The 24,669-nt window shown below is 39.2% G+C and overlaps 1 protein-coding gene across 3 annotated transcripts in view; it reads left to right on the top strand.

The window, feature by feature from the left end:
- NEK6 (NIMA related kinase 6) overlaps positions 1 to 24,669 on the top strand; it is an 84,183-nt gene that overhangs the window by 41,675 nt on the left and 17,839 nt on the right. For all 3 annotated transcript variants that reach the window (XM_056352877.1, XM_056352875.1, XM_056352876.1), the window contains exons 3-7: positions 7,815 to 7,955; positions 9,293 to 9,355; positions 14,811 to 14,921; positions 18,400 to 18,508; positions 19,762 to 19,869. In XM_056352877.1, coding sequence (XP_056208852.1) covers positions 7,815 to 7,955; positions 9,293 to 9,355; positions 14,811 to 14,921; positions 18,400 to 18,508; positions 19,762 to 19,869 — 532 coding nt within the window. The remainder of the gene's footprint in view (positions 1 to 7,814; positions 7,956 to 9,292; positions 9,356 to 14,810; positions 14,922 to 18,399; positions 18,509 to 19,761; positions 19,870 to 24,669) is intronic.

Below are 24,669 nucleotides of genomic sequence, written 5' to 3'. Positions count from 1 at the left end.
ATTAGGAAGTGTTCCTGTGCAGCAGATACATTCATGGCATCTTGGAGCACATGTTAGAATTTGTAATGACATAGTTAAGAGTAATTAGTAGCTAATAATCTATGTTACGCTGTTAATGCTGATGCTGAGTGGGCTCATTTTGCTGTATGGTCATTGTTCAATGAAACCTCCCCTCAAGTCTGTTAATATCCAGGTGGTGTTAGTGGAGGTCTCTGAGTATATTAACCATTCTGAGAGTGATCTAGTTTGGAATTAGGATTGCAGAAAGACTTCCTTTGTTTTTGCTGTTAAAATAATATTTTTTTTAAAAGCTGGATGATGAAAATATAGTCTACCAGAGAACTGAAAACAACGTGTCTCCTCAGCAAGCTCAATTTAGAAATTAACAAAAATTGTACTATTTAGAGGGCAGGCTACCTTACACTGATGGCTTGATATGATTCCTTATTACATATTTCTGATTTTCCATTTTGCAGGAACATAACTGTATTTAATTTTTATTATTCTGGTACCTATTACCTGGAAGAATCCAAAATTACATTATTTCTTTCTTCTGAAGATACAAGTAATGCAGACATGCTATATAGTAGCTTTTGGAAGATAGAGAAGTTTGAGAAGGAAAAATTGACCAAACTTAAAAGAAATGTTGTGAATGGCAGGGTTAAAAGCTTAAGCAGAAAAACCAGAACTTGAGCTTTTAGAGCCTTGGATGAGGAGGGGGTTTTGTATGGAATGGCACTCTCTCCCTTCCAGCCCTTTCATTCAAAACTAGTGTCACCTCCAAAAAGACCAGAGCGACAGTGTGCTCCTCTAGCAGAAACTTCTCATGTAATTATATTGTTGTGTTAAAGCTTCTTCCCCCACCCCTTCATTCTGATAGAGGTGTTATTTCTGCTTTATAACTAGTTAGTATAGACCTGTGGGTAAGGTATCAGACTAAGTGAATAAATAAATATAAAAAAGGCTCAATAAAATCAGTTTTAGCTTCTGACTGCCTTACCTGCCTAGAATTACCCTGAAGGAGTTCATCAGCAGGAGGGAAAACATTGCCTAGTAATGTTCTGAAGTGAAAGTGTCAATTATTTAAGTCTCCAGATTACTTAGTGTTTATAGCAGTAAGCAGTAAAAGTTATTTAAGAGTAGATCAGTGGTATAAAAATATGGAGCTATAATTTTTGACTTAGTTTTCATACTAAATAAACACAATAACTCACTTTTAAACAACTCTTTTATATACTCGCAGAGCTGTTCATGGTAGTTTCATTTTGGTCTGCAAATTGAAGATGGATTTGAACTGGTTGTCTAGCAACAAAGACTCTTCAATTTATTGTTTCTGAAATGCTTAGAGTATTTCTATGTTAATACTATTTTGTGAATATCACCTTGGTCTACTATTTTCAAGCTGGTATTTCTCTCCTTGTTGTAAGCTAGTACAAATATCTGCTGATAGGGATGTTAATACTTAGAGATTCAAGCCAAGTTCTTTAGCAAACTTGAAATTCTAGGTGACAGGTCAGGTTAAGTATATTTTATGATGACTGTAAAGTCTAGTTTTGAAGCTGCAAATTGAAAAACTGGATGTATTCTTCAATAATTACTTGACTACCTGTTTGAAGGATAATCCATATTTTAAAAGTGTCCTCATCTCTGTAAGCTTAGAAGTTCTTCTTTTTAATCAATCTGTTCTAATGTGTTCTCATAAATTCACCTGGAATTTCAAACTCAAAGTATGCAAAATTCTTTTTAGGTAGGCATTATTGAATGGAGATGGGGTATAATTTTGTATGTCATAAAGATGTTTGAAACACTGGTGTTGATAGTAAATCATTACTCATAATGTATATGTGTTCAACTGGAGGGGCTGAAGCTTCCCCATCTACTATCACAGATGTCTTTTAACGGTGAAATTAGTTTACGGTAAATGTCATTCAGATGAAGTATGCACTTTAGAAGCAAGGAAACCATTCCTTTAAAATTAATGATGCATTGCAAATATCAGAAAAAGCCTTATATGCAGCATAAAGATAATTAAAATTCAGGTCAGAAGTGTATGACTTAGTCGGGCTAAATTTTTTAATGAGATTTCAGAAAATTAATTGGGCGAGTATGTTTTTACTCTTCTAAAGAATATTTCATTTCATGGCTCTACAGGAAAGATGCTTTTATTGGCATCTAAAGATTGTAGTGTCTGACTTTTTAACTGTTGGTTAACCAATCTTTAACAATTTTTAGGTTGATTACAAGTAATCTAAATACCTTGTGACCTTGTAGCTGTTTGTGCAGACTGATGACTAGTGCCAGTTTTCCACATGCTAATCAGACAGCAGTAAAACAACTGACTTTATTATCAATTAACATTAGCACTCTGGGTTTATATATTGTGCAATTAGCAGTGAACATTCCCCTTTTTTCAGCTCATTCAGGCTTATTCTTTTCTGTGCCTCTGGGAGAAGCAGCCGCACAGGCATTCCTCTGCAGCATGTTAGTATTTTACCAGTATTTTTGTCGCCAGTCTGCCAGTACTTCCCTCTGCTTGAAACATCAGGTTAGAGGCTGCAGGAAAGGCTGCTTGGACAGTTTTCTCAGGACAGTTCAGGGTTTCCCCAGCTTTTAAATAATTTATTGGCCAAACATTAATTAGTCTGGACATTGAAAGTCTTTCTACAGAACAGGTTTTTTTCCTTATTCTTCTTTATCCCAAAATACAAATTCTGAGCTGTACAACTACTCATTTAAAAAAGAAGTACAAAAAGTGTGTTCAGTTATGTAGCTGTCCTGTCTACACATGCTTATAGCAGTGTGTGAAGGATTTTGTATCAAATCTCCAGTTGTAAGTTTTGACATGTTTGTGTTCTTGCATGTTCAGTGGCCTGTGGTCAGGCAACGGTGGTAGCACTGTAACAGACATCCCCAAAATCTGGAAGCATAAGTAGAAACTAGGTCCTGTCACCAAGGAGCAAGTATATAGCAAGAAACTTTCCTAACAGTCATCTTCTGTCTTTGCCTGCGTTGCTTTATAATCTGGTTTATAGTGACACCTATTAATCTTTAATTGCAGTTTCTTACTCTTTCAGCATATCTGTTCAGTGTGTACAAGGTAATATAAAGTTTTTATTTCATTGGGATTTTTCAGTATCGCAAAACCCTACAAATTCCATTTTGCAGTAAATCTCATAATGCCTCAAAATTTAAGGCTGAAAGTTCTGGCAAACTTCTCCCTTCAGTATTGTGACGAGGGCTGTCATTGCATGCTTCTGCCAGCTTTGCAATTTCTGCTCTCGCATCAGTGACTACATCTGAAAGAGGACATGTATGCCAGAGATGTTGTCCAGAATGGCTTGTTCTTGGAATAATCTCTGTATTTCATCTTTAAAATGAATAGCCTCTTTATTCAAATAAGAAATTAATTGATTTTTGTCTTTGGCGCTTTTTTTTTAATGGAGTAGTAGAAGAATGAGACTTCATTGTGTGGATAAAGAGAACAGCTTTTGTCTCAAAACTAGTTCTTCCCAGCCTCCCCTTCCTACAGCTGTCCTGGGAACAGAAATGTGCGGACAGCCCAATTGTCGTAGTATCTTCAGACATCCAGTGGTTGGAGGGGTTTTTATTTGCTTGGGTTGCCCCCTCCCCCCCTTTTTAAAAAAAATTTCTTTTTTTCATTCTAGCTCAAATCACTGACTTGCAACCTGTTTTTCAGGGTTACTGGCTTGGTTTTACTGTGTTCATGTAGACCTGAACCCTTCACTGCACCTGAATCTGTCCTGAAAATGGGAAAATCTGTTTTTGATGAACAGGTTTGAAGATGATGGCAGGATGTAATTTTACACACGTTTCATACCTGTATATGAAGACTGTTGAGGTTTGCAGAAATAAAGATCATGGTTTATTTGAATGGAGAAGTATTGGTTCTTTGACAGCTTTGTGAAAAATTGTAGTGGTTAAACATGGAAGGACTTGAAAAAATTGAGTTTCCCGTGTCAGAAGTCATGAAATAAGTTAAATGTATGCAAGGCCAGGCTATAGGGATGGTATTCTGAGAAGGTAGGTATTTCTTAGGTATTCTAAATGTGTCCTTGTAACAGTATTTAGAAGAGTGACCTGCTTACATTTCAGTACAGTAAAGCATAAGAGGGTTAATTTTAAACAGAGAAGTATGGGAAGATGGACTGCCATAATCAACAGGGAGCTTGCTATGTTTGGTCTAGCCTGAGCATGCTCTCTGGTTTATACCATAATCAAACATCTTCTAGCCTGTATGAAAGCTCCATTACTTTAATTAGGTCTGATAGGTTGTGATAGCAAATGCAAATCTAGGTCATTGCATATGTAAATGTGCAGCTGTAGTCCTGGAGGATGCCAGAACATATCAGCTAAGGTGTCCAGTCATCACCCAGCATTACCTCCAGCATGGCAAGCAGACTTTATGTGCTAACCATGTGAAAGTGGTTAGGACACACACATACACCCTGTCACTTGCCTAACATTTATTTATATTTTCAAATTAAGTTGCTAGATACTTCTTGGCACATGCTTAAAATATTAATTTACACTTAAACACTTTTGGTTTAAACACAGAGTTTAATGATTTATGAAGGGCAAACGGATACCATCCCTGATTTCAGCAAGGATTTCTTCTTTAAAAAGAAAGTTTTGTGGTAGTGGCTTCATAAAATCTCACTGAAACTGCTAGCTCTATTGTGAATGTTAATGCCCAGGTAGAAAAGCTTTTTGCTCAAACTTTCTTGCTAGAGAAGAGCGTGGCTCAGGAGGCACACGTTCACAATGAAGGAAATGCTTTCATTCCTTTCTATTTTTTAATTAGGAAAAAGTGTTCTGTAATTTTATATACTAACACCTTTGTCTTGGCTGGGTAAAGCGATTTGACCGGACAGCCCGATTTGTTTAGTAACTCATATGTAAAACAGTCAGGAAATGGAGATGTTCCTGGTTAGTTACCAATCAAGTTGAACAAATACTTGCGTTCAGTCTTCTGGTGGTTTTGTCACACAAAAAATGCATGTAAACTAATGTTTCGTTAGCAGTTCCTGGAATGAGATGAATACTCCTGTATTACTTTAATGTATGTTGATTATTGCTGCCTATCAAATCTCTGCAGAGAGAGATTGCAACCAGTTTAAACTGAGGAGGCTGCAGGGGCTGATTACTTTGAGTATTTGCTTGTCTGGTTTCATCCCAGGTTGCCTTACTTTGCTGATAATTTAGTAACTTCCAGTGAAATTGATGTAACTAATAAAGCAGTGTTCTTTTCACATTCTGCTCTTTAGCTGATGACCCGTAGGCTACCTTCTTTCTCATCAGTGGGAGGGTACTCTCATTTTATTGTACGGCAGACACTGCAAAACTTGGAGAAACACATACTGAATCTTCATTTTAAGTTTTACTTTGCTGTGTTACAGCTTGTAAATGCGGTACAGCTTCAAGCATGGCACAGGTACTGTGAGTACCCTCCCGCTGCTTGCCCCGGCAGGCTTTGGTTGCAGGGAGCGGTGGCTGCACAGTGAGGTGGGTGATGGGGCTCCTTCAGAGCGCAGGGGAAACTAAAGTGCCCTTAACAGGGAAACACTTCCTGAACTGTTCAAAGTAAATACTTGATGAAATTAACTTCCTATTTGCGTGTGACTTGCCTTCATGTATAACTGCAAATTTCAATGCAGCTGCTGTATTTGTGTAGGTTATTGTTCATGAATTAAATTTTTTATTGTCATCTTTAGCGTTGAGAAGTGAAAACCACTTCTCGTAGTATGAGAGTATTCAAATGCTCATGGTGATAGATGGAAAAACTTAGCTGTGGCCTTGGCATTTCAGAAATAATTACTTGAAGTGTCGTTTCATTTGAAAAGGAGTGGGTTTGCTCTTTCAGGGAATTTAAGCTAAGAAAGCTGATGATGTTGATGGCCTGGAGTTAAATTTCCAGTTAGGTGCCTACTTGAATTAGCAGGCATGGGCTGGATGTTAGTGTTGTGTTTTTGTCTCCTCGGGAGTTCATAAGCTCTAAGCTTTTCAGTTCAGCAGCAGTCCTCCCCTCCCAGAACTGTGGAGCACTGTCCTCGGGAAGTGCTTGGCGACTGACACGGGGCAGCGGCGGGGAAGTGCCGGATGAGCCCCAGCAGCAAACAGCATCTCGGTGCCACAGGGACGAGGGGGAAGGTGACAGTGAGGAGAGCTGATAGTCTTTTCACTGTCTGGTTTATGACTTACAGCTGTGTCTCTGTATCATCAGCATTTATAAAACATAATCATTTTTCTTGAGTATGCCTGCAGTAGAGTAGCTTTCGTCATGGGGATTTCTCCTGCGTTTGTTGTGGTAAAGAGGCTTTAAAGGTGTCAGTCTTCAAAATAGCTTGTCCTTGTTGATTGATGCAGTTTGTGGGTCAGAAATTACTATTTAGGGGACTTTATTGGTGAGTTTTCTTAAAAACATTGAATTTTACAACTTTGTTTACGAAACCTCTGCCAAGTAACTGTGATGGTAGTTCAGAGTTGCGTGCGCGCCTTGAAATCTGGAAGCTTTCTCAAATGCCTTGATTGATATTTTTTTTTTGTTTGTTGGATAGTAGTCATTTTTAATTCTGTTGCAAAGAAGTCCAGAGTTACTAACTTGTCAAAATAAATAGACACTGTAAGAGATCCTCATGCTGTCTTGTATGTAGTGCTGGTAAAAGGTGCTGACCTGAAAGCTTTACCTGTGTTTGAAATCTTACTTCCAGCCCCAGCCCTCTGTGTTAGGAAATGACGCCTTCTTCAAACATCCAGCCCTCCTGGTCCGTTCTCCCGGGAGCTGCTGCTGGGATTGCCTGCCGAGGATTCAGCTGTGAATGATGGCTGCATCCCTGGGAAGGCCTCCCCCAGCTTCTGCTGTGTGCTTGCCTTTCTGTGGTTTTTGATGGGAACTCTGAAATGGCTCAAGATGCTGAAGCTTAAAAATATTCTACTTGGCGTGCATGGCAACTTTAAGTCATTAATTTCCATAATTCGTTTTTTAAACATTGGTTAGCATCATGTTAATTACAGAAGAGACCAGAATGGCTCTAGGGAGCAGTTCCTAGTCTGTGGAGTATGTAATCCTCGTTACGCTGTGTCTACCTCCCTGGCTGAGTATTTACCTGGGACCTCAGAAGTAAGCATCAGCACCTCCCAAGTGACACAGGCGGGCAAAGTTGATGAGAGGGTCTGTAACTAGGGAGATCGTAGTTTGGAACCAATTAGCTACTTACACAGAAGGCAAGACTTTATTTCCCGTTTAAAAAACTCATTTAACTTAATTCAGCCTATGTTACTAATATAGTTACTAGGAATTAATGCATTTATGGTCAGAGTTATCTATAGGCTGATCAGCCTAGATTAAGTTTTGGACCATCAGCAATGAGAGCCAGAGGGTGCGTACATCTGGCGATCTTAACTCTGTTCTGTACATTTTTAGTAGCTGTTTATGCTTCAGTTTGGTTAATACCTTTACCCAGTCCTGCCATTACATGTGTGTGCACTTGTGGCTGTATGCTGTGCTTTTATGGTGCGACTGCTCTGGTACAGAATTGTCTGAAGTGGACGAAGAAAAATGAAGGTGGGAAAAGGAAAGCCAGACCGCTCTGTTGTCCATCGTACACCAAATCAACAACAAATTTCTTGTCTGTCTTGCTGGGCCATCCTTACTGGGAGGAATTGATTGTCCTGCATGTGATTAGTAATAGAAACCACTAGTTTGTGGTTGTAAACAAGACAGATTGGGAATGCAAATTCATGTTTTTGCATCACTTTTTCTAGTTCATTGATACAATTTCTTTTTACTTGAACAGAGACATTTAACATCGTACCCATATCGCTGCACATTGGCAGATTTTCAGATAGAGAAAAAGATTGGACGAGGACAATTCAGCGAAGTTTACAAAGCAACCTGTCTTCTGGACAGAAAACCTGTGGCATTAAAGAAAGTTCAGGTGAGCGCTGAAGTTCAAAGTCTTACTATTTAGCAAGTAAAATGGGAATGTTTTAAGTTCTACACAGATTACTTTGAGTCGGATACTACCTTCAGTATTCTTTTGTCAGCAATAATAATGCAATAAAATGCTTTATAAATATATTTTGAGAGCACTGGATGGTCTGGTTTGATATTTTTACACTAAAAAACCCCAACACTCTGCTTTCTTATTTAGCTCAGTTTGGGAGTTTTTTTCTTTTTTTTTTTTCTTTATTATTTCAAGATACAGAATAAAAAATAATGCTTCTGAAGGTCTCAAAGCAGTTTTACAAATAACTGATTAGGTCAGGATAGTTTCATGGTGCTCAGTTTACGTCTGGATGCGAGAGGCCAGGTGGCCCCACTGCGCTCCTGCCTGCCCCTGGGCTGTATTCTCTGGGGCTGCTTTGCCTATAGCCTGTGTACCCTATGTGGGACCCCATTGCAGTTTTGAGCAGTCTGTTTGCACTGCGTGGCCTTTACCCCTCGTCATCCTGGAGTGGGTTTATGTTTCTAAATCAGAATTATGTAGTAATGGTGCAACTTCGTATTTATTTTTAAATTTTTGTTTTACTTTTTATAAAGGATTCACTAAATCGTAATTAAATGTGTGTGAAAGAATGAGGCCCTAATGGTCATAGGTATTTAGCTAGGAGACTGCTGTTGTGACAGAGGTGAATCAGGAGAACATGAACACAAAGGGGAAAATGCCTGCGCTTGCTGAGGGAGTTTTAGATGAATTTCTGAAAAACTTTACTGCAAGCAGTATAGTTTTGTAACAATGCTTGAAGTATTGTGCAGCATTCAGAACAGCATTTTGTTTGAGGAAATTTGCCTTTCATCCTTCATCACATCCTTTAAACTCATGTTTCTAGTGCCTTACTCCCTGATTATTACAAAATGAATATTAATGCTCAATATTATTGTTAATTATTACAGAGAAGTCAGTGGGAGCTATTATCTCTGTTTAAAAGAAAAAAGTAAACATTTTATCTTTTATTTACCATGTGAAATTAATAGTAACTAAGATAACTATGTTTTGAAAATCATAACAGCAAATTCATAAAGTAGTATCTTTATTTTTTTTGCTGCTTAGAATATTGCCTACGGGTTCTAAAATTAATTTTACTCTATTCCTGGCCCTTTAGCGGGTTCAAAATAAAGAAAACATTGATCTTTCTTTGATCTGGGGATTGTGTGAATACTCATTATGGCAGAGGATATACAAATTAGGAGAGAAAAGACCAATTTCTTGTTAAAATATAAAAATCTTCTTTTTGTTGTTCATTTTAATCTTCTATGTTTTTGTCTTTGAAGATTTTTGAAATGATGGATGCCAAGGCTAGGCAAGATTGCATTAAAGAAATTGACCTGTTGAAGGTAAGAATTTTTACAATGACTTTTTCCATTTTTTGTTTTGAGAAAAAAATTGTTTTCAGGTTGGCAACAGTCACTTGCCTTTTATAGCAAATAAAGCTTAAGTAGCAGACAGAATTATCTTAATAGACTGTGCTTTCTTTTGCAAACTGGAATGCCTACATGATGCAAGAATTTTGGCTTAAAACTTAATTTTACTGAGGTTTTTGCCTATAGTCTAAGGAATCTGTTAATCTTTCTGTTGTAAAAAAGCAAGTACTCCTCTTTGAGAGGCATGTAAATTCTGCCCTTTACGTGTTTTGTTTGTCACTTTAAAATAAGCTAATTAATGAACTAGCTAAATGAGAAAAGGGGGGGGGGGGTGTGGTGTGTGTGTGTATATATATATACACACACACACACATAACACGCATGAAAAATCGTAGTGTAGGTAAAGGCGATGAAACCAAGGAGTACTTTTTAAGTGATGAAACAAACTAGTGCTTTTTTCCATCTCGGTAATTTATTTCAAAATGTTGGTAGGAAATATATATGCATTGCACTTCAAATACGTATTTTGAGTAAATGCAACAGATTGTAGAAGGCTAAAATTTTAGTTCAGCTAGTCAAATTTAATTCTAAAAGTATTAAATAATTCATTTTCTAAATGTGTTTTTAGGTATTTCTATTTAAATTGTCAATTTATATCCATGCAGTTGTAGACAAAGCTTGAGTCTGCTAGACTGCAGCAAAGGCATACAGGATGTTGTGTGAACATGATCCAGTTGCTTAACAGTCATGGAGAAAAATAATGCCAACATTAACATTCAAAGCCAGAATTTGTGATATTTTTGGGTTCTAGGTAGTCTAAACAGTTTTGTCTTGAAGTCTGGTTATGGAAGATATTGTAAACTTGCACTAGATTTATTCAGAGCAGAATGTGCACATTTACTAGAATCAGAGGAAACTGAAAATAAAATACCCATGCTGACAGGAGCCTCCAGAAGCTCAGCGCCCAGCCACCCATGTGGGGTGGCCAGAGGCAACCTCATCTGCTAGAGACAAGTTCTCCAAGAAGCCAGATACCAAACTACGGTTGCTGTGAACACTAATATGATACACTGAGCGGTGTAGGGCTTCCCTATCCACTGCTGAAGTCATTTAAATTACTTACTCTCCCCAGTCTTTATACCATCACCAAAGCTGTCTAGCTGCAGCAGTATTGGAAGCCTGAATTAGCTCCTTTTGAAGACAAAAGCTGTTGTTACCTGTCTCTGAGCCAACGTGTTTAAGTTAAAAGCCTCTGTTTGTCTGGAATTAAGCAGTATCTGTACATGTTCTGAAGTCTTCAGTGGTTGTCTTCTGAGCAGGGTAGCATGTTTGCCATGCTTCCAGCTTCTTGTTGGAGATTGTTTTTTAAATAGTAGCTGGAGCTCTCTGGTGGGATGGAGTTTCCGTTAGACCAGCAAAGTGCAATTCTGCGTTGAAAAATACTGGTTAGTAAAACTGGATTGGTTTGCACGGTATTTTGTAGAAGAATAGAAAACATACCAGTAAATTCATTTAGCTGCGGTGAGGGGAAGAGCAGGCATAGTTGCTGGCAGTCTACAGGAAGGTACTAATATGCTGTTTATTTTGCAAAACATTATTGTGCTGGTAGTTTAATTAATCTTTATTGTTGAATTTCAACAATTCTTCTTGGACAGTTGTGTAGCTCCATCTGAAGATTCTGAAGTTTGAGTACGTTAAAAAGTCAGCTTGAATCCTGTTGTGTTAGACATGCAAAGGGAATATATTAATATTGTGTGTAGTTCACTTCCTTCAAATGACTACTAGCTTTCCACTCAGAGCTAACAAAATACATTGAATGTTATCCAAGATGTGTGTAGCTCAGCTTCTGAGAAGATCAGCAGATAGTAAGTAAAAAGTAATCAAAGTTGAAGTTACCGATTTTGGAGCTGTGTTACGATGCTGTTGTGGTCAGCGTGTTCGCTGACCCCGTGCAGGCGCAGGCTGTTCCTGCAGGCAGCATCACTCAGAGCCTGTCTGTGGGCAGGGAAGGGCTGGTGTGTCTGTCAGCAGCTGGACCACACATCACTCTGTGCCGTAAGACGAGTAACGGATCAGATCAATATATCTGCAACTCATCCTTTGCTAATTAATCACTCTTCACTCTGTGAGAACTGGCTGTTGTCACAGCTTCACAGAAATAACCGAAGATGTGGTTGTGTTGGGACTGTTGTGAAAAGTCACGTTTAAAAGCTTTAGTCACGTTTAAAAGCTTCAGAGCTGCTTCATCAGAGGAGGACACAGCTCCCTTCTTGGGGCTGGGCAGCAGGCATTACTGCTTATGCAGCATGGGGCAGAACAGTCTGTGCCTGGAAGCAGGAGAAAGTTTTTAAAAGTGACAGTTAAGTTCTTGCTGCGGAGTATGCTTGGCCTCTGGTCTGGCTTTTTATGGAATTTCATGGGGTTTCTGGGTCTGTTGTGAGCTTTTCACATTTTGGTTCCTTTAGGAATAGCATGTGTGCAGCTTCAGGAAAGCAGGACAAGTGTGTTTTTCCTAAATGAATGACTATTCTCAATTTTAATTCCAGCATTTTTAGCATCATTGTATTAGAAGATAAAATAAATTTCACTTCCTGAGTTTATCAATTAAGATAGTTGTTCCTATGTCTAGAAAGTATAAAGTGTGCCAAGGACCTGATTCAGCCCAGTATTTTAGAGTCTGGTTAAATCCTGCTCAATCCAGGTATTTTTTCATCACTCTGTAGATGTGATGTACATGTCTGCCTTGCAGATGTCTAGTGTCTGGCCATGTAATATGGGATATTGATATTTTTAAAAACTTCTTGCTACTTCTAAATTCTGGTGTCTAGTATGAAGTATTTTTAGACTATTACTAAAACAATTTGCTATAAGAGCTTTTCTTTATTTGTTGTTTTTATTTTTAATGTAGACCATTGAGGAGTTTGTGAAGGAGTTGCATAGATTTACTGTAGTCCATCCCTGTCAAAGTACTTTTTCTGTTTTGATCAAAGACTTCTATATCAGGAACAAAGGGGCTATAATTATTCAAAATTTAACAGAAGCGAGATGAAATTTTATGTTCCTTTCAGTGTATTTCTGGCGAAAAGGTTTAGGCAAAGCAGCTCAGTAATACAGCTGTAATCAGCATTTGGGCTGCCAGCACCCACAGCCACTCATTTAGAGGTGGCTTACCCTTCTGCATGCCTCGTGCTGACAGTGCTGCTGTGCATACACATCAGGCATTAACTGCCGTTGGACTTCTAGGATGCATTAAAGAAATAGGAAATGTCATTAACCCAAGATAAAGTGTTTGTAATGTTTTGTGCATTTGAGGATTGGTGAGAATGAATATACAGAAGAAAATTCAGGTGGCTTTTTCCACGCTGCATGAATATACAGTAGTTATTAAAAAAAACCCAACCCAGAGTCAATATATGTACTTAAAATTTTGACGACAGAAAGAGTGGAGAATGGAAGTTTGGCTTATCCATAGTGGTTTACCTAGCTGGCTGGGAAAACAGTGTTCAAGGGTCCGTGAATTAGAGGAAAAAAAATGTGTACTTCTGCATTCACACCTCTGAAAGGTCATGGGCAGTCTGCTGGGTTTTCCAGCAGAGAAGAGAGTCTAGTAAGGCTCTTTCTGGGGCACTCGTCCCTCTGCTTGGTTTCTGCAGAGGGTGGCGTCAGCTTTTGCTGCTGCGAGAGGAGTCCTCGGAGACCGCTTCATCAAAAGAGCTACCACAGAAGCGAGCATGATGGCATGGGTGGTTTGTTTATTTGCTTTTAATTTTATACTTCACTGTAATAGAAGAAACATTCCTCTTTTAGATCTAATGGGTTTCTTCAAATCAATAAAAACCATCAGAAAATGTGTGTACAGTCTCACAAAAAAGGTACTTAAATTTTTTGTATTGGTTAAGCAGTGCTTGGATCTGACTAAGTTGGGCTTTGTTATACAAAATAAACTAAGTAAAGGCTGGGGTCAGGACAGGGAAGATGTTGGTGTAGTAGCTGCCTCAGCAGTGTGTGGTTTTCGTTCCCTGTTGCAGTTGTAGTGTTTTGCTCTTGTATTTTATTGGCACGCGGTGCTGAGGGTTAGGAAAAGGCTTGTTTGACTGCTTGAACTCCTTGATGCCTTTGGGAACTCTGGGGAGAGTTCCCAGCAGAGCATCCTAAGGAGGACAGAAAACATCCCCTAAATCCTAGGCTCTCCTGTATCCACAAGAGCAGTACCCAGGCATTGTCTCTGTCACGGTAGTGCACGTGGTGATGGGGGGGAACGGCACCCCAGTGTGCATTAAGGGCCAAGGGCTGTTCTCAGCGGTTTGGTGCTTTTTTTTCACTCAAAGTTCATCTTCAGTCAGGGTACCTGAGAGCAGACATTTAAAAGAAATTTCTATAGAAATGGTGGGCTGTGACTTTTATTTATTTATTTAAGGCTTGGGCTTGTGGGAATGTTCTTCTCCTGATGCCTGCACATGGATCCCATTAACGCTAATGTGTGCTAGTGTCGAGGCATTGCAAAGAAGAATCTATCCCCTAATGTGCATGCAGAGAGGAGTGATTAGCGTGATGGATCATAACAGTGTTTCTTTTGGCTTTGTAACCCCTGGAATAGACAAGTTGAGTCACAGCTGTTTAGTAGATGAAATGCTCACTTTAGTAGTTTCTAAATTTACTGCATTTGTAAGAGCACAAGAGAAAGATAATCTAAAGCAAAATGAGCAAAGAGATCTCTAGATAGTACATTATCTTCTAAGCAATTACAGTTTTCCACGTTAAGAAATTCAGACATAAAATATTAAAACAAATTTTAATTTCTTGAGCCTGTTTCTTAATTTAGTCCCATGAGTAAAATGTAACAATCTGAGAAGATGCCATTTTTAAAGAAATGTAGGAGAAAAAAGAAAATTAAAATAGCAGTTGTGAATATAGGAAGCTATACCTGAAATGAAAAGAAGTAATCACTGAAGAGGCAAGCATAAATAATTAGAAGAATAAACTGACATATGTAATTTGTGCATTGTTTTCTTCCATCAGAGTTTTAATTTAATTCTGTTCTAAGGAGCAAAGAGACGTCAAGGTGTACCGTAATCAACAGTTGGGGGGGGTCTGTTTATATTTAAGGGGTGGGTGGGGATCAGTTACTGCTTAACAAAGCTTCTTTCGGGACATTGATTTTAAATATTTTGTGAGCTTACATTGGAAAAGGTTGTTTCACGCTATTTTAGGCTATATTGCTCTTTACTCAAGACACTTTATTATGCTGTACTTGCAATACATTGTATTTCTTACAGGATATTTGTCTACAGTAACTCAGAGCACAGTTTCTAGTTGCACCTATTGTGAACTGTTTTGCATAATGATTACAAAAGCAGTACATGTATTGTATCTTGGAGTTGTTACTACAGCGTTCTAAGTTTCTTTCTTGCGTTCCCTCTATCTGCAGCAACTGAACCACCCAAATATAATTAAGTATTTGGATTCTTTTATTGAAGACAATGAACTTAACATTGTCCTGGAACTTGCTGACGCTGGTGATCTCTCTCAGATGATTAAGGTAAGGACATGTTGATTCTGGAGGTGCTACAAACTTCCACGGTTAAGCAGACACGTGGCAGTGGGGGTAAGCACATCTGTGCTGGAAGCACTTTATTTTCTGTTTGCAATTTTGCACACCCACAGGGTGCTTCCAGAGCCTAAACTGAAGTGCCTGGTGGCGTTTGACATGCACCAAGCTATGCTGCTTGCTTCTGGTCACTGCTTCTGGAGGGAGCAAGCCTCTGTATTATTTGGTGGGACGTATGTGTTATTTGCAAGGTTGATTTATCCAGTCTGTGATTGATGGGGACATTTAATTATTGTTAGATTTGCTATTCACATAGCCTGTCTGCCACTCTGAAGACATTCAAGAAAGTGTATTGACTTTCTTTGCAGTGGGGATTTGGGTTTGAGAAAATGTTTCAAGTACTTGTTCTTCTTTTATGTTGCTCTTAGGAATACTTGTATTGCTGCAAACCAGCTTTAGTTAAGCTGTTACCACCTGCTTTTATATTTTCTTTGACATGTTAATCTTTAGACATACATCCCTTGTGAGAACAGATGTGTTATATCATGTTTGTTAGCACTCTCAACCTTCTCTCCGTGTTTTACCTGTTTTTTTGCCATCATTATTCTGTAATTATCATAAATGAATGTTTGGAAAGTTCTCCTCCTCCTTGTTGTCACAGTTAAAATATCTTATTAACAGATTTGTTTTCTTTGCCAGCAGAGCTGTGAGGCACTAGGCCAAAGGCTGTCAAACAAGTTATCCATTTAGTCCATAGTCAACAGCTAAATTTACAGTATCCATGAGAATCTGCTCCATCTCGCAGGAGAGTCCCCCTGGGCGAGCGAGCTGGGAACAGGCAGTTGGCAGAGCCATTCCTGGGGAGAGCCCCAAAATTCCAGATACAGCTGCTCAGTAGCAGGAGCCACCGCCTGCTGCCGCGGCCGTTGGGGTCCTGGGCAGCCATCGGAGTCCTGGGCGGGCTCACTTGGCCTTGTGGAGACAGAGCTTGTCCTGCCTGGGGAGAGCTCTTGTGTATTTTTGTCTTTTGGTGTTTTCTTGTGGCTTCTTGTATGTTTTACCCTTTTCCCAACAGATCCTGGGAAACTTGCAGTTTATCTCAGGCTTTTTGTAGTTGTGGTTAAAGATGGAAAGAAAGCGAGAGCTGTGAGAGCAGGAGTTAGAGCTGTGATCGTCCTGGGGTGTGCAAGTGTTTTGCTTGATTTTTAAATCTTAACTTATAAAAAGCTTTACCTACATAATTGTGAGATACCATCACATAAAATATTTGCATTTATTTCACTTACAGTTTTTAGTTTAAAACATTCTCTACTGATAAATATGTTCATTTATCTACCAAGATTGGTTATTTAATTTTTTAAAATTACTTTTTGTGTCATTTTATAAATAGGAGTTACTTTTTTCCAAAACATTATTTATAGATTCTTAGTTTGATAACTTGAACAGCACTGCAACTTGTGTTCTTTCTGCCAGCGCTCCCCAGCCTGGTCTGTTTTCCCACATGTTTATTGCAGGCATAAAGAAGATGCACTAGGTTTTTTCAAGGTCATATAAATGATGATTTCCTATTGGTACAAATCTTGGAATTCCTTATTTATTTACCGGGGGGGGGGGGGGCCGGGGACAGGACGGACAGACGCCTAAAACCAAGAGGTAACAAAAGTCTCGTCCTAAATATAGCTTTAATTGTGGAAGGGGAATTTGCCTGCCTGCCCCCACCCCCACCCCTTGGGAATTTAAGCTTACGTGAGGATTTTCAGTTTCCAGGAGGTGGTAGGAACAGCAGTAACAACACTCTGAAGGTGCGAGAGTGATAAAAACAGGGACTGTCTTTGTCACGCCCCTGGTGCCTGCATTATTTATGAGGTATTGTAAAGCTGATGTAAGGGAGTGCTGCAGGATAACCCACTGGAGAGTTGGGACTTTCTTGTAAATGTCAGGCGAATCTGATTGGACATGACATTTAGAAATTTATCACTTGTGGCCTTGCATGTCCACTCTTAAATACTTCAATGAGAATTAAAGAATTTTATTGTGTATATAACACTTTATCCCTCACCCTCTGTAATTTCTCTGAGCTCTCTATCAAGTTTTGGTTTGAAACTGTTGCAATCTGTCAGATTTGCTGCCTGGGGAATTGCAGGGTTGTGCCCCTTCACAGCTGATCTGCAAAAGAAGATTTGCCATTACTTGAGTCAAACACGAACCAGTAACAGCACTTCACATAAAATATAAAATGTGACAATGGACATCAGATGTCTCTACTGAGAGGAAAAAGCACAAGATGCAGAAAGGGGCAATGACGAATTTCCTTCCTTTATTCTTGCTCTTGCATGCTGCTGGTGGAAATTCTCAAGGGTATGATGCAAAAGATGCAGTTGCAGTGTGCTAGAAGGGTGTACAGTGTTTCAGAGCTAGTTGTTATCCAGTGACACCTTGTATATCAAAGGATGAGGATAAATAAACTTCTGGAAGTGTATTACATGTGTATTTTGTTAATGCTCTGGATGAAGTAGCTCAGTGGTCTAGCACAGGGAGAAGCAGTGAGAAGTCGGGGACCAGTAATTCGAAGTAGTGTGATTTTTGGGGTGCCTCAGAGGAGGCAGTCATGCTTTCCATGTGATGTATATGGCTGTTGCGTATTTCTGAAATGGTAAAAGAATAGCTGAAGGTACATAATGTTTACCCTTTGCTGAAGCATGCAGCTGGTTATTTATTCCTGTAATAAGTTGCTGGGGAGGACAACTTCAGTATTCCAGGGAACCATCACCGTGCTGCACTCCTTCATATTGTGTGCATTATGCTTACAATTATTTTATTTGAGAGCTATTAGTACCCAGAGGTCCACTGAATCCAGACTCAGCTATAGTTGGCACTGCATAAATGCACACAAAATGATCTTTTTCCAGATCTGTGTGTCTCCTGATCAGTAGTGTCTTTTTGTCTCACTAGAGATAGTTTGGTTGATTTAGTATTCCTATTATACATGAAATAGAATGTATTATTCTACCTGATCACAGAAGAAACATGGATACTTTATTGATGCTCTAGCCATCTTTTAAAAAGGAGGAACAGATTACCTTATCATTGTTAATAGATTGTACAATAATGAATGTTTACAAGATTTTTTTTATGATCTTTTGTTACTTAAGGCAAAATATTTGAGACATTCATTGTTTTGAGGCATTACATATGTTTTGCAGGGTAATTAAGGAGACTAATGGTAATTATAATTGGTGTCCATTCAAAAATGTCAAACCTATTTAAGCATATTTTTCATAATAGTTGTTAATTAGTGAACTGCACTGAAGTTTACATGTAGAGAGAAGGAGTTAAAAGCTAATCAGAAGAAAAGTCATGCTGCTGCAGATCTGGAAGACATGAGCAACCTGCAGCTGCCTAACACAAGTCCAGGAACGAGTCAAATATGTTGCTTTTTCACTGATCTTTTATTTATTTCCTCCCACAGTATTTTAAAAAGCAGAAACGGTTAATCCCGGAAAGGACGGTGTGGAAATATTTTGTGCAGTTATGCAGTGCAGTTGAACACATGCACTCCCGCAGGGTGATGCACAGAGGTAACATTAATTCAGTCTCTTTTCACTGAATAATAATATAATGTTCCAATTAGTAAGCGCCTACATTCAAAAACAATTATGCTGATGTTCAGCCAATGCATGTTTAGAGAGGCTGGAGCTTGCAAGATGGATTTCTCCTTCTGTCTCTTTGCCTCATTGTTAAAGGACTCAGTCCGAAGTGAGTGTGGTATTAGGAAGATGAGCTGCTTTGTATTCCAGACGCTGATATTAAGTAGAAGTGTCAAACTTGCCATTAGAGGAGTGTCAGAAGTAAAATGCTGAGACTCCTGGATACGGTGAACTCTAAGATAGTCTTCATTATATTAGCTGTGACCTTAGAGGGCTTAGAAGAGGTTTTCTGTCTTGCAAGCTTTTCTGAAAGATTAATACAAATATGTCCCACACTCTCATAACCTGTTCTCTATTTTCATTAATTATTTTTGAATCTCTTGTCTTAGAACTTTTCATAACTTTGAGCTCTATCCAAAAATTACCTTGATTCTTTCAGCATAAATCCTTTGTGAAGGACTTGACCCAGGAAATGCAAATGTCCCAAAAGACACCAATATCCATTTCTGCTGCTTGTTATTTCCCTTTTGCTCTGAAGTACTGAATTCTTCACTATTTTTTTCAGCAGTGTGATGTTGTTTTTCCTCCTTTAGACAACCCGATGCAGTTTATCAGTTGTACCTGAATTAGGTCTGTAATTGGTGGCTGAAATTTGGAGCCTCACACATTTTAGTCTGCTTTAATGTGAGCAAAGAGCCTCACTAACTCAGTCCTGACATGACTGCTTGAGAAACTGGGGTTCTGGTAATTTTTACACTCTGTGAACAAACTGGACTGTATATAGAGCCCAGAACTCATGTATATGTATGTGGGACAGTAATTAGCCTTTGCTGTGAGGGGACAATGGTGGGCAGTACAGTTTCTTGTAGAAAATGATCATTTCCAAAGAGAAACAGACTTACTGCTCTTGATTTCCATCAGTTAGAGGTTGCCTCTCTTCTGTTGTGCTGTTTCTTACTTTTTCCCTCATTGGTATTTCTTGTGTGCTGGGAAGTATGCTCTGATTTGTGTGTGTGTGTGTGTAGCTTGAAGTCTTGGAAGATTCAGCCTATCAAAGGTAAAAAGAAACACGGTTCTGCTCAAGCCTCTTTTGTACAGAGCGCGCTCCAGGCTATGTTTCTATTGCAGTATTAGAACCAAGTAACCTTTTGTGGCTTTGACCTCTTACCTTTTTCTTCTTGCAGATATAAAACCAGCCAACGTCTTTATAACAGCCACAGGGGTGGTGAAGCTGGGAGATCTTGGATTAGGCCGTTTTTTTAGTTCTAAAACCACTGCAGCACATTCCTTAGGTAAGATGGTACTCACAGACGCTAAGCAAGCACTGCCATACCATTGTCAGCTGTGATGTTCAAAAGAAATGATGTCTGTTGGCCTACTATGACAGAAGCTTGATACATACTATATTTTCTGTGATAACATGTTTTAAATACTCTTCATATGAAATTAATAAGTATTTTTTTGTTTTAAAACTCCACTTTAATTTTTTTTTTTCTGGAAAGTCTGGCCTGGTAAGTGTATGATTTATAAGAAACGGAACAAATGCAGCTTTTCCAGTCCAGACAGCACATTTGCCTGTGCTCTGCTTCGTGGAATTACATGGTGCACCACCACCATTTTTAGCCATCTTAGCCTGAACAGGGGTTGTGACTGTCATCTGAGGTGAGGGCAGTGTTCAGAGCCCTCCGGGTTCATCTGTTCCAAAAAAGGACTTCACTGTAAACTCATCTTGGGCTTTAAATATCCAAGTTTTCTTAATGTTTTCCACATATCTGAAGGTTGTTTTGCTGCTCTTCTGTCAGTGCAGCTAGTTGTTCTTGCCAAAGTGTAGTACCTTGCTTTTATTCTTACTGAACTGTATCCCATTTCCAGACTCTCCTACTTGTGATCACTCTGAATTTTTATTCTGTACTCTGCAGTGCTTTGGTTTATCTCACCTTCATGTTACCCACAAAGGCAAAAGCATTGCCAGTCCCCCATATTAATGCACGTGTTGAACAGAGCTAGAGCTAGTGGCTGTCTTGCAGGGTTTCACTTGAAGTAGCATTCTACTTTAGCAAACTGCTTTTCCAACCAATTTTGCATCCATTAAGTAGTTTCATTTAGACAGATTTAACAGTTTGCTTATAAGTAAAGTTATATAAGCCCTTGATAAAAGCGTTAAAGGTGTAATGCATCTGTTGCTTGTGTTTCCTTCCCTCTGAAGACTCTTACATTATCATTGGAAAAAAAAAATTATCATTTGTCATGATACTTGTGAACCAGTCATAATGATAGTGATTACTTGTTTCTTGTTCTGTTTTTTGTGGTTTGTAAGTAGCATGATGATATTTCCAGCATTTTACTGGGAATTGAAATTGAGTGGTTTAGGGTATCTGGGTTCCTCTCTCCCTCATTTTTGCCATTGGCATTAACTACAATGCTATAGAAAAGTGTACTATACATATAGTTCTTACAGTAGTTATGTAAGTCTTATAGTATGAAGTATTCCATAATTGTCTCTGTAGCCTCTGGAGAGGTGGCTGATTTTTCTGGTTTTATTAATGGGTCTCAATTATTTTGAGTCGCAAAGGTACTTCTGTGTTACAGCACGGAAGGAACTTTGGCTTTTAGTGCAGTATTTAAGCTCTTTTACATGTAGCGCTGTGACTAGATTTTGGAACATGGTGTTTCACTGTGCAGTTGCCTCCACTGAATGTGAGTCTTGCTCATTTGTTTCTTCTATGAGTACAAACTTAATTGATAATACTCACCAGCAGCACTGGGGCTTCTCGGTGGACAAGAAAGGAAGATGCATACCTTATTCTGTGCGTGCTTAAAAAGCGGGGCAGGCCATTTAGATAATTGACTTGAATAAAACACTAGATTTCCCTTTGCATCAAAAGCTATCCTAGGATATATACACACTACACTTAATAGATTAAAATAAATCCTCTTCACAGAAAGTTACAATCACATCATCTGAACAGGCAAAAAATATGATCATGTGTAATTATATGATCTTATCTAGTTTGACTGCTGCACTTACTATATTAATAAGAATAAATTGGGGCTTGGAAACTGGCTGCACATGTAAGCCAAGCTTGTGACCTTTACCAGGGTTGCGCTCTCTTAATTGAGAAGGCTCGTGTAGGAAGAGTTAAGCCTCTTCTGCATGAACCTTGCCCTTCATCAAATCAACAGCATCCTGGAAACAGGTGAATAAGGTGCAAAACAGTAAGGGAGCAGCAGTGAGTGATATTGAAGGTGGTGTGGTGTGGGAGGGATGAACACATCACCGTTTCCAGTGGCTCTTGTATCCAAGTAAAAAGAAGGCTTTAACAATCAAAAAATATGCAGACTTGAAGCTCTTTGCCTTTTTTTATGTGTGTGTGTGTTGGTAATTTGCCAGACATACAGGTTTTGTAACAGCAGGAAATCTACTGATCTTGGTTTTGGTTTAATTAAGACATTTGTTTAAGTAGCTGCGAGTGATGAACACCCTGCAAACCAGAGTGCAGTACCCGTGTGGACCCAGGCTGTGATGCCGGGCACTTCCCGTAGCCACGTTGCCCTGGCAACCACCCTGAACCATCATTTCTCTGGCTGCTGACCCATGAATTGAATGCATGGCTTATGCAAATATATTCATCTAATTTTTTTTTTTCTTTCCTTGTATTTGCTAGCATCAGACTGGCATAAAAGGGCATTAGGCAGTACCACGACCCGTCTGACAGGTGTACCACCGGGCTGTGGCAGCACGGCCGCCGCCGTGTCAGGAATGGGAGCCGTAATTAGAGCAAGGAACAGAATGAACGTCAGATGAATTACCAGGCAGCAGATCATATTTGTCAGGAAGGATTGCATACATAAAAATTAAGTGACAGTACATGCCGGGGTAATGAAAGAAAAATGAAAGATTTGCCCATACACAGCTCATGAGATGCAGGCGAGTGCCTTGCTCGGAGCAGTGGCAGGATGCCTGGCCAGCAGCACGGCCGCTTGGGAGCATCGCTGGGGCAGCAAGCGACCGTGGGGCAGGGAAAGCCCTGGCCCCTGAAAACCTCCACAGGCAGACCTGCGGGAGGGGAAACGTGGACACCTCCTGTCTCACCGAGTAACAGAACTGTGTTAGGGAAGGCAGCAGTGTTGTGGGATGGGTGATAAACCCCAGGAACCAGCCGTGGGCTGGAGGGTGTAGGTGAATTCACCAGGTGGCACCTCTTCTGCCGCTTTCCCTTTTCCCTGTGTGACTGGTGAGAGAAGACAGGAGATAGTTTTCCATGGGGGAGAGTTCTTCATGCACAAGCCTTGCCAGAAAACTCCCGTGTTGTAAAGGTAATGAGTGTAGCTAAGGTGAATTTTACTACTTCTCTTTACAACATGGTAGCTTACTGTCCTTCCTTTCCTAATTTAAGCTCCCCTGTAGCAGAAGCTCCAGGGCTTAGTTTAATGGAGGTAGACTCACATATCACAGAAACTTCATTTTATTGAGGGGCGTAGGAGGGAGTGGGAAGGGGGGGGGGCGCGATTCAGCACGAAGTGAGGAGGAATGCTTTTTTCCTTTTTTGTTTTCAGTAGTGCTTACTATTTTCTTGAAAAACTTTTACAGCCTGTTCTTTTGCAGTTTATAATGCAAGCGTTTTACTACATTTGTAGTCTTTTTTTTCTTTTTCTCCTTTCTTTCATTTGCATAGTTATTTTTATTCCCCAGAGGAGCCGTGTGATACCTGTCTGACAGGCTGTTTCACTACAGAAAATGGCTGTACTTAACCCAGGGCTTTGCACCCAGCAGTGACGCAATGACATCTGGGTGCTGGAGTAGGGGTGTGTGACACCACGCAGTTTGGGTTGATGTTACCGTACCTGGTGTGTGATGGGCTGCCAGGTGTCGTTGCTTTCATTCAAGATTTAATAGGGCTAGTAGTATTTCTGTCTGGTTTTAATGTTTGATTGTGGCTATTAATTTATTTGTTGATCTCCGAGGAGGGTATCCAGGGGAGTATCGTGTCAGTTAAGGCTGTTCTGATACGCTTGTTAGCAAAGTTGTGACTTAAGCTTTCTATAAAACTTAGTGTTAAGTCAAAAATTATAAAAAGCAGAGCATATTTAAAAACTGTTTAGACTTTGGAAAATGTAACAGTAAGCTGGTAGGTATTGTTTTACTAGGAGCTGTAATAAATATAAATAATTTCCATTAGTAATAAAATGGATAACTTAACTAAGTGGTATAATACCCATTTTTAGCCAAATAAACTTGGCATTATCCAAAGCAAAACAAAACAACAACAAAAAAAATTTACACAGAATAGTCGTGTTTTGGAGCAGATGATTTATTATTTATTCTTGGACAAGAATAAACTTGGAACAGATTTTTCTTTTGGGGGATGCGTATAAGTCAAAGCTTCGCAGTTTAGAACATTGAAATAGCTGTAGACTGGAGTACGTGGGGTGTTACACGTTCCTTGTGGTTTCTTGGTGGGTATGAGGGTGAACATGGGTAACTGCAGTCATGAGAAGAGCTCTTTTATAAATGGACTGTTTGTCTTTCTCTTTTCTTTTTGCTTGCCAAGCTAGTTTGCAGTTTGAAACAAAGTCACAGTACTTCCAGGGGCTGGTAAGCAGAACTTAAGAAAAAATGGAGACAAGAAGTCTGCCTAAAATTTGAACAGCCAATATTCTGTGCATTTTGAGAAATTTTGGCCTTTTGGTCTGTGCCTGTGTAGTACAGAATTTGTGGAAGAAAAGATTGGTGCAGAGTTACTGCAGGTGTGTTGTTTTCAAACCAGGAAAAAAACAGAACAAAAAATAAACAAACAAACAAAAAAACCCCCCAACAAACAAACCCCAAAACTCTTAAGGACCTTGGTAGGGTTAAATATATAATGAAATCTTAATAAGAAAAAACAGATCTTAAAGCAACAGGTCTGTTAAGAGCAGCTGCAATATTATGCACAAAATATTTATTCTCTTTTGTAAGAATAAGTAGAATTAATCCTTTTTTCTTCCCCCCCTAATTAGTGGGGGTACCTCACACTGAGGTTTCAAGGAGTTTGAAGTATATTTTTGTGCCTTTGACCACTGTTTCACTTTTAGCTAATACCCAAAAGTTG

Source organism: Falco biarmicus, chromosome 9 (assembly GCF_023638135.1).
Source record: "Falco biarmicus isolate bFalBia1 chromosome 9, bFalBia1.pri, whole genome shotgun sequence".
Classification (NCBI taxonomy): Eukaryota; Metazoa; Chordata; class Aves; order Falconiformes; family Falconidae; genus Falco; species Falco biarmicus.
Note: the sequence above shows the minus strand (reverse complement) of the source record. Positions and strands in the feature narration are given on the sequence as shown.